Source organism: Cucurbita moschata, unplaced genomic scaffold (genome assembly GCF_002738365.1).
Source record: "Cucurbita moschata cultivar Rifu unplaced genomic scaffold, Cmos_1.0 Cmo_Scf00002, whole genome shotgun sequence".
NCBI classification, from domain to species: domain Eukaryota; kingdom Viridiplantae; phylum Streptophyta; class Magnoliopsida; order Cucurbitales; family Cucurbitaceae; genus Cucurbita; species Cucurbita moschata.
In genome coordinates, this window is record NW_019268518.1 from 488726 (window position 1) to 499652 (window position 10927).

The 10927-nt window shown below is 32.9% G+C and overlaps 1 protein-coding gene across 1 annotated transcript; it reads left to right on the plus strand.

Annotated features, from left to right (window-relative positions):
• The first annotated feature begins 2550 nt into the window (after positions 1–2550).
• LOC111460124 lies at positions 2551–4961 on the plus strand. The gene is made up of 2 exons (XM_023103237.1): positions 2551–3691; positions 3889–4961. Exons 1-2 carry the CDS (start codon positions 2551–2553, stop codon positions 4959–4961), a joined length of 2214 nt encoding a protein of 737 aa, XP_022959005.1.
• Positions 4962–10927: the final 5966 nt, after the last annotated feature.

Sequence of the window (10927 nt, forward strand, 5' to 3'; positions counted from 1 at the left end):
AAAAAAAAAAAAAAAAAAAAAAAATTGCAGAATAAACTTAACCGTTTTAAACGAGAAAATTAATATGAGTGAGGTTTGACTAGGAGAGTTCAAATAGAGAAGTCGTTAAACTTTTGGTGAGTTTCAGCTCTTTTTAACAGATTTTCAAGCTTTGTTACGAGGTCATACATAGTGATTACTTTCATAATCGTTTTGAATTTTTTTTGTTAATACAGTTGTAGAAAAAGAATTGTTCATAACCCTTCAATTACCTTTAAATATTCTTATAATAGAGCTAAAGTATTAAAGAGGATCCTCCTGCACTCTTCTTCCCAACAAGAGAAACCATCATTTTTATAAAACAGGTAGCTAAACAAACATGTAAATTATTAATAGCAACTCTTCCGTGAATCGAAATCACACCAGTCAACATGTTTAATTACATAAAACTCTCGTGCCTCCCCTGTAAAATTTAGTTTTCTATGGATACTGATTTACATAGAGAAATTAATATCTTAATCGTATATGGTTAATAGAGTAAGTAAAGAGATTAAGATATTAGAGAGTTTATTGAGTTTTTGCTGCTATTCTTCGATGGAAGTTTCACTTATATGAACTTTTTTATCCACCCCTCTGCTTTTAAGTTATTCTTCTGAGTCTGCATTTCCTTTTGCTTTCATTAGTTGACGAATTAGGGTACCTCTTTCTTTTCTTCAACCCCTTTGATTTCACGCCTCCTTTTGCTTTCATTACTTATATTTCATTTTTATATCATTTATTTTCTCTCATTTAGGGCAGGGCCGAAGAGAGGTCATTCGTGCTCTTAGGCAATTATTATTGGATAGTCAACAATCCACATGTCTCGCTCATTCGAATTAAAATTTTTACATGTCATCCCCGATAAATTTGCTGTTAGAATTACTGCAACATAAAAGTTCAACAATTGGTGTAGACTTGTCATCATTGACAAGATTACTTCTAGATTTACTATAATATCATGATTGAAATTTGATCACCTTTTCATGTTCAAACCACATTAGACTATTTCATGCTTAGTAATTAGAATAAATGAATCAACTAATGGTGTAAGCCTGGGTTGAGTAAAGTGAATTCTGCTAAGGTGGATTATAATGAACGGAAGTCTTACCTTAATTTTGATGAATACTTTTACTATCGATTTGAGCTTTATTTATTTATTTTTTTCCTTCTAATCAAATTATGGCTTTAAAGAATCACGTTGATGAAGAAACATATTATATTAGATAATTTTTCTACATGTGCTGGATGGTTCCTTTTTTCCCCCTCCCTTTTCCCCCTCTTTTAGATCTTGAGTTGGCAAGGAAGGAGTCTTGGTGTATCTTCCAGCTCTATTTGGTGCCACTGTGTGTAGGTGAATTGCTGGCTGATTTGTTTTTCCTCGAGTTTGAAGGACTTTGGAAGAGGTTTGTAGTATATCAGGCTTGCGGAGGCCTGCTTTATAGCTGAATTCAAGCTCTTCTTTATTGTTAGTATAGCATCTCAAAAGATATTATAGATCTTATACGAACATCTTTGAGCTAATGCCTATGCAGCCCAACCAGTCACATGCTAAGACCCCTTTTTGCATGTACCAGAACCCTTTGTCCTCCTGTTTCTGCTGCGTTTCTTCCTTCCTTTTGTTATACGAGGTTGCAATTTCCTTTCCCTTTCTTTTTATTTCTCTTTTCCACATTAATTTCTTTTTTATTTTTAGACAAGTTAGGAAATCCCCTACAATAGATTTGTGTCTCCTCATCCAAAAATTTCTTGTGTGTGGCAGGTTGTTGCATGAAAATTTAATGTAATATGACCATAACGGATGAAGGTGCATTTGAATATATATATAGAATCAAACATATCCAAACATACCCTAAGTGCAATTAACTTCATATTCTCTTATACCTTCCCTTGACTGCAATATTTTAGAGCATGAGAAGGGGAAGAACAGAAGAAAAGTGACAGAGATCGAAAGAGAGAACGACTAACGAATTAGGATCACTTTCCACAAGATATATCATCGTTTTAAGCCCACATCTCAAAACAAATCATCCATATTTTTCCTCTCAACAATAAAATTAAGAACATATTCATTATCAAGATGTTTGTGGCGAGCTATCAAGATTCCGTCACTAAGAGGCAGCCTTCTAATCTCAATCTGGGTCTTGAATTAGCTACATATATATTCTCAATCATTCTCCTAAATAGAAATGTGGTTGACAAGCTATTTTCGATTGTCCAATATCAAGACTGCGTTATAAGTGTTAAAGATCACGTATTTGTTTAGATTGCTCTTAGTTAGTATCTAACTATATCTCCGTTAGGAGTTAGGAGTTAGATTTAGTTTTGATTTGATTTTGTTTTGATTTGTTTACTGTTACCAGATTTTCTGCAGATTCTTAGGTAGATTTTCTAAATATCTTTTTGTATTCTCGGTATATATATAGAGCATTCTTGCTCTTCATAATTCAATCATCTCATCTACCATTCAATAAATCCCTCTTTCACTAACAATTAGTATTAGAGCTATCTTCTTAAGGGATCTGTGAGATTAAAATGGGAGAATCAAGTTTTTCAGCTGTTGCACCACCAGTCTTCGATGGAGACAATTATCAAATGTGGGCAGTTCGTATGGAGACTTATTTGGAGGCCTTGGATCTTTGGGAAGCAATAGAAGAGGATTACGAGGTCCCTCCGCTTCCAGCAAATCCTACTGTAGCACAAATCAAATTACAGAAGGAAAAGAAGACAAGGAAATCAAAGGCAAAAGCTTGCCTATTTGCCGCTGTATCTGAAATGATCTTCATGCGAATAATGTCCCTCAAAACAACAAAAGAAATATGGGATTATCTCAAGGCTGAATATGAAGGAGATGAGAGGATTCGTGGAATGAAAGCCCTAAATTTGATTAGGGATTTCGAGTTGCAGAAGATGAAGAAGTCTGAATCGGTGAAAGAGTACTCTAACAGACTTCTCAACATCGCCAACAAGGTGAGATTGCTTGGTTCTATATTGAATGATTCCAGGATCGTTGAAAAGCTGCTAGTCACTGTTCCAGAGAAGTTTGAAGCGACCATTACTACTCTGGAGAACACCAAAGACTTGTCAAAGATTTCTCTTACAGAGCTCTTGAATGCTTTACAAGCACAAGAGCAAAAGAGGTCTATGAGGCAAGAAGGGGTGATCGAAGGTGCCTTACGTGTTAAGCATCAAGACAACAGCAGGTATAAAAACAACAAAAATTTCAAAAATCAATTGACATATGGAGATTCATCTATCAATTATCAAAAGACAAAAGGAGGAGGTTTCAAAAAATCCTATCCACTTTGCCGCCATTGTGAGAAGAAAGCTCATCCACCATATAAGTGTTGGAGAAGACCTGACGCCTTCTGCTCCAAATGCAATCAACTTGGACATGAAGCTGTGATCTGCAAAGTCAAAGATCTGGTGAAAGAAGTAGATGCACAAGTAGTTGATCAAGAAGAAGAAGAAGATCAATTGTGTATGGTCACTTCTTCCTCAAGCAAAGAATCAAGCGAGAGCTGGTTGATTGACAGTGGGTGCACAAATCATATGACATATGACAAGGAGTCCTTTGAGGAATTAAGAGACACTGAACTCAAGAGAGTGAGGATTGGCAATGGTGAACACTTGGAAGTCAAGGGGAAAGACACAGTAGCTATAACAAGCTATGAAGGTACAAAATTTATTCCAGATGTTTTATTTGTGCCTAAAATTGATCAAAATCTCTTGAGCGTTGGTCAATTACTTAATAAAGGCTATAAAGTATTGTTTGAGAATAAGCAGGATCAAAGATACTAGTGAAAAAGACTTGTTTAATGTCAAAATGAAAGGAAAAAGTTTTGCTCTAAATCCGACGGCCTTTATATCCAGAATTTGCCACTGAGATTTGGCACAAAAGACTTAGACACATTCATCATCGAGGTTTGCTTCAGATGCAGTCAAAGAAGCTGGTAAAAGGTAACATTGATGATGACATGCCTCCTTACCATGCTTGTAATCTTGGGAAGCAACATAGGCAACCCTTTCCTAAACAGGCATGGAGAGCCTCGAAAAAACTGCAACTGGTTCATACTGATCTTTGTGGTCCTCAGCGAACACCGTCATTAAATGGTAATCTTTATTACATTGCTTTTATTAATGAACTAACAAGAATGTGTTGGATATTCTTGCTGAAGCAAAAGTCAGAAGTTGCGGGTGTATTTTGGAAATTCAAAGCCAAAGTTGAGAATGATAGTGTATGCTTGATTCAGACTATAAGATCAGATAATAGCAAGGAGTACACTTTAGAAACTTTTAACAGGTTTTGTGAAGAGGCTGGAATTGAACATCAATTGACAGCATCATACACTCCTCAACAGAATGACGTCAGTGAAAGGAGGAATAGATTCATTATGGAGATGACGAGATGCATGCTTCATGAGAAGGATCTTCCAAAACGTTTTTGGGGAAAAGCAGCAAACACTGTTGTGTGCTTGCAAAATCGAATTTCAACAAAAGATGTGAAGGACCTGACACCATTTGAAGTTTGGTATGGTTACAAACCTTCTTTAAAGTTCGTTAGAGTATTTGGGTGTCTTTGCTTCACGTACATTCCACAGGTCAAGCGTGATAAGCTTGACAAAAAGTCAGAAGTTGGCATCTTTGTTGGGTATAGCACTATATCCAAAGCTTACAGAGTTTTTCAACCACATACTAGTCGTGTTATTGTGAGTCGAGATGTTCATTTTGCTGAAAATAAACAATGGAATTGGGAAGAACTGACGAAGGTGAATCAGATTTCTAATGCACCAAACATTTTAACCTTTGGTTGCATGTTAGAAGAGTCTGAAGATGAACGACAAAAAGATTCTGAAGATGAACGACAAGATGCTTTGGTTGATGATGCACCTGTCAGAGGAGGAGCTTTCGGTGATCGAGAAAAACAAAATCTGGGAGTTGGTTGATTGACCTCTAAACAGAAAGATAATTAGAGCAAGATGGGTGTTCAGAAAAAAGCTTGGAGTTCACAGCATCTAAACAAGGAGAAGTGTTAAAGATCACGTATTTGTTTAGATTGCTCTCAGTTAGTATCTAACTATATCTCCGTTAGGAGTTAGGAGTTAGATTTAGTTTTTTATTTGATTTAGTTTTGATTTGATTTAGTTTTGATTTGTTTAGTGTTACCAGATTTTCTGCAGATTCTTAGGTAGATTTTCGAAATATCTTTTTGTATTCTCGGTATATATATAGAGCTCTTCATAATTCAATCATCTCATCTACCATTCAATAAATCCCTCTTTCACTAACAATAAGCATCTTCAAATTTCTCACCAAAGCTCAAAGGTGACATGCTCAAGATGTTCATATTTTCTTTCACGAACATCTTTACAAGATTCAATGATGGAATAATTAAATGATGAGCAAGCTCTTAAGTTTAAAGATCTCGCTCCATCCATTATCACTGACAACGATCTTTGCCTCATGCCCCTCATTAGAAAAACCTGTCAACCTATTTTCCCTTCCAACTACTTCTACTTGACCGTAAACAAGATTTTCACGAAGACAACATAAGACTACTGGCCAAAGTGATGAGATATCCTTGTTCGGGTTATCCTCTTAAACTTCTTTAAAGGAATAAAAAACTTGATGTTTAGAGTAGCCCATGCGTATAAACCTCTCAAGTCATTAAGGGGAACATCAATCTTGGTGTTCTTAAATATCAAAATTTTCTTTTTGGCGGAATGAGCCAAATCCAGATTCAAAATTTTGGATGTTGATTTAACATATCATTATTACATTCACCAATAAACGATCAAGGATATTCATTTGTTCCAATTAAATTAAATGGGACAAATTATCAATCTTGAAATAAGTCATTTATATATGAATCAAGAAAACCACGTTGGAAGGCAACTCTTTGAGTTCTAAGATACATCAAAGTGGTTTATTTCTGAGTTTTGCATCTTCGTGTGAAATTCAATTATTTATTGGAAGTCTAAAAAGCAAACCAATGTGTCCAGATCCCAACTGGTAGAGAGTTAACTTGCTAGATGTTTTCACTAAGAAGACAACAATTTTATTTTTTGAAAAACATCTATTGACATACATTCTCGAACTTGAGGGGAGTATTATGAAATTTGATTTAAGATATAGAGTTAGTTGTGGAATATATTTTACATGATTGTAATCGGATTTTTCTCTTATCTCTAGTAATTTGTTGAGAGTACATTTGATCTTATTTTTAAGAAATTGATTAGTAATATATTTTATTATATTCTTAGGATTTAATTGGTAGATTGTATCCGGTTTAACCAACCATTTTAATGAAGATGGGACTTTTGATCCCCTTGTAAACATTAATGAAGATTGGACTTTTAATCTCACTTCTATTTTTCATTCTCAACCGTATTTAATAGTAACCTTGTTTGCTTTGGTCTGATTTATTTTTACTCTATGCTTATATTTTATTTTATTTACTTTTATTTTATATTGCTTTTGTCTTTGTTTTTTAGTCAAGGTCCAAGTTTGTTTTTTTTTTTTTTTGTAACGACACTCAATTTCTATATACTTAGAGTTAGTACTAACGTCTCATGCTACGCTCATATGTGGAATATGACTCATAAAACGACATCATTTATAGCATAAAATTCAAAGAATATTAAAAACAACTTCATCTTTGAAAATACCGTCATGGTCTTACGTGTTCAACACATAATACTGAAAAATGCAATTATAACAAATATGACATAATTTAAAAATATGAAAGGCAAGACAACCTATTCTAACATAAATCTAAGAATTCAAATATATTTCTATTCGATGCACGTGGCTTGGTCTCTGCTTGCGATGTCGCCGCCGTCAACTGTATATAAGCGCCTTGCCTTTACCTGAAAAAAAATGATGTGGCACACAGCCTGAGTATTTTGAAGAAAACTAAGTGACTCCATTACAGGGGGGTCATGCAAAAATGTAAACACATGCAAATGATACTCTAAGAACGAGAGATGTGGGATTGAGGGACGTTACAACTTTTTTTTTGAATCCCGTTAAATCCTCTGTCATCTCGGGATATTTTTATTTATCTTATTTTCTCGCTCTCACATGACCTCTTCTGTGTGATGGTCTTGTCTCCGTACTTGACTAAGCTAATATCTTTCTTGCCTAAGATCTTCAACTAGCGTATTAAGATGTAACGTACCGTTAATTAAAAAAAAAATTGTAACAAAATGATCCTATGTTTTATAAAATCACATAGAGTTATTTCTTAGATTTTCTTTCCCTTTATTTTTATTTTAATTTGGTTGATGTTACATGAAGTCCGTAGCTATTTTTGGAAAACCAATTAAAATTGGCCAGAAATAATTGTGAACAAAATAGGAGAAAAATAAGAGGGGGGAGAAACATGGACTAGTAGAACCTAGAACCTTCCTTAATCTTAATTTGGTTGTATTTATTTAGGTAGAAATTAAATTAAATACCAACATGTTACAGGAAGTTAGTAGCCATCTTTTAGAAAGCCAATTAAAATTGGTTAAACATGGGCGCATGAACTAATATTGACGAATTTTTTAATTTAAATTTTACTACCAAACATAATTTAGAAACAATGATAACATGAAATTCGATTTTTAATGAGGTAATTAAATTTATATTCAAAATAGGTAAAATTTCAATGTAAGTGAGAACGAATTCGAAGGATGAAAGCAAGTAAATTCGGAATTAGATAGAACTTCGACTAAAGCCAACCAAGTAAGTGGTCTTACAATCAGCTCCGTCCAAAGACTTATCTTATGTATGATGACATATGCCTAGTGGCCCTCGCACATGTCATTCATGCTTTATGTTATATGATGATGTGATGACATTATATGATGATGTGATGACATTATATAATGATGTGACGATGTTACAGGATGACGTATATGAATATATAATATTAGAATAAAATATTACATTTAAATATCACAACATATATTTAACTAATTTAAAATTCATTCATATTTCAAATATATATTAATATATTTAATATATATTAATTATTTTAATATTTAATATACGAAATAAAATAAATGTAGTTTTTTACTTTTAATATTATTAAATATTAACCTTTCAAATATATTTTTCTTTATATTAAATATTAGTTGGAACACTTCAAATTAAATATACATATATATTTTTTTATATTTAATATATTAAAAATTAATTTTAACCCTTCAAAATTTTATTTCAACTAAATGGATCATTTTAGCATTACTAATGAGTTAGCCAATCAACTTTATGTACCTATAGATTAAATATTTAAATAATACAAAATTAATTCATCAAACTTTTTAATTAATCAATTTTTATTCATTAACTATTCATCAGTTCACAGTAGATTTAGAGTTGCATTATTATGCACATTGGACTAGGTGTACCCATTGATATAATCATTACAAGCAAGTCAATCATTTTCGAATTGTTCGCAATTACAGTTGAGTCAAAAGTTCATTTTATCCCATTAATTGCATCTTTCAACTTAAGTAATTTGTTTATGATTCAATCATAAACTAAATCTCTCTCGAACTAGATAAATAGTAAGACCCATGTTCAATTCGTAATCAGAACTTAATGAAATTACTCGTCTATTTTTTCGAATTCTATCTCATAAGATTATGTTCTCAGTTTTCTATTTTGTATGTTGCCTGATTGGTTGACATATTAAATCAGTCATAAAAGTTATTCTCACCCATATGCAAATCAAAGAACAAGCCTTCACATCTAAATTCATAACTCACTTAAAATTAAGATTGAGTCATAGTAGGGTCATCTTGTGAAATGTTCTCAATTAACAGATTTACAAAGAGATATTACATATTTTATAGTCCTATCTTATACAAATTTATTGTATAGGATACTCCTACTCATATGTGTTGACGTGAACGATTTGGATAAAATCATTTGTAATAATTACAAAGTAAATAGTTTTATTGAAATAAGACACCAAAATTTATCCATATACTACAAATCTTTTAGGTAATTGCTTATACATAATCCTCCTATATGTCAAATTTACACTAGGAGCTTTGGATTTGATAAAATTAAATTGTACCTAAAACAATAAAAATTATTATTAAAAGTTAAATAATTAATTAAGAGATTATAGGGTATAAACATGGATAGGAGATATGTGGCATTTAGCTTAAGTCTAAATTGACACAAACAACAAGTAAATTAAAACTTATAGTATAAGTAGTTTGTTGTAAAAAGTAGAAAATATAAAAGAAAAATTTGAAGCATGCAAAAGTAGGGCAGACACCACATAGAACCAAACAAAGAAATAGAAGTAAAAACTCAAAAAAGTAGGGCACACACCACATACAAATTTGACAACTCACAGACAAAGCAAACCAAAACATTCTTGTTTGGTTTCCCCGGACACACCGACCTACATGCACACTATGCCCCTTCTGATAGTAGGCCAGTAGTGATAGCAATGGGACTCTCAGAAACCCTATTTGCCGTGCAGGCCCCCCTGTGAGACCCTCAAACCACAACACAACCAGCTTACATCTTCTGATTCTCCATGCTTATCAATTAAACAAAAACCCTCTCACCTCCCAGGCTAAGGGTTTTTGAGCTCTCCAAGGGACCAACTTTGTATTTTTCCTACAAAATCATTGCTCTCTCTCTCTGTCTGTTTCAAACAAGACACAAAAACACACACACACACTGTCCTCTCTCTCTCTCTCTCTCTCTCTCATGCATATGACCTCAATCATATTTTTGTATATGAACAAATAAACTATTCAGAATCAGAAGAATCAGACTGTCCATTTCAGACCCAAAGTTTTAATTTTTCATCACATAAATTCATTTGAAAAGGATGTAACATGAGACACAATTGAGAAAGCTTGAAACAGAAAAAAAAAAAAAAAAGAAAATTGGAGAGAAAAAAGAAAAGGGTTCTGAAGTGCAAAGATCTACACAACGAGCCACATTGATCTTGTTGAATTGAGGAGTCGTTTTCATCTTGAATTTGGTTTATATACTTGGATACATTTTGATTGCTCCGTCCACATCTAACCCAACCCTACCTACCCATATAAAATCAAATACACCACTTTTTTCCTTTTTCTATTTTCCTTTCCCTTTCTTTTCTTTCCATCCGCCAATCAAAACTTCCCCTTCTGAACTCTTAGATACACAATCATTGTTCCTCATGCCTTATTAATTATTCGAGTAAAAAGGAAAAAGGTGTTTGCGTGGTGTGTTTGAAATTAAATGCTTCATCTCTCTCACACATTCAGACATAAGAGAAGACAAAATTTAAAGAAACTGGAAGAAGTAAAGGAGGAGTTTATGTATCCATGTTAGGCAGCCATCGCAGTTTTGTGAAGCATTTAATGAAGTAGGTCCACTCCTTCCAACCACATGAAATATTCCTGGACAACAACTTATTGCACTTATCCTAATTTTCTTCTTTTTTTTTTCTTTTTTTTTCTTTTTTTTTTTTTTTTAAATTTTTAAAAAGAGAAAGCTTCATTAAAATCATAACTCAACAACATTTAAAATGCAATAAACATTTTAAAGAAGAAAAATTATGGATATATAAGTAAGATATACTATCTCTATTGGTGTGAGATCTTTTAGAGAAATTACAGGTAAAATCATGAGAAATTATGCTTAAAGTGGACAATATCATATCTGTGTGGAGAGTCATTGTTCCTATCCAAACGACACGACACGACAACAAGAGAAGTAAGCTAGAGCCTAGAGAGTAATTTTAGTAAAACTAACCCTAATGAAATGCCACAATAGATAATAACCAAGTGACACACTTAAAAGAAACAAGTTGAGGGTGAGGGATGAACAAGCACTACTCCAACAAAAGTAATAAGCTTGAGGCCAAGAATTAAAAAAAAAAAAAAAAAAAAAAAAAAAAAAAAAA

Coding starts and splice junctions, on each gene's coding strand:
- LOC111460124 (XM_023103237.1), top strand. CDS start 2,551: ATGGGAGAATCAAGTTTTTCAGCTGTTGCACCACCAGTCTTCGATGGA. Junction 3,692..3,888: donor AGCTATAACAAGCTATGAAG/GTACAAAATTTA, acceptor CTTTATATCCAG/AATTTGCCACTGAGATTTGG.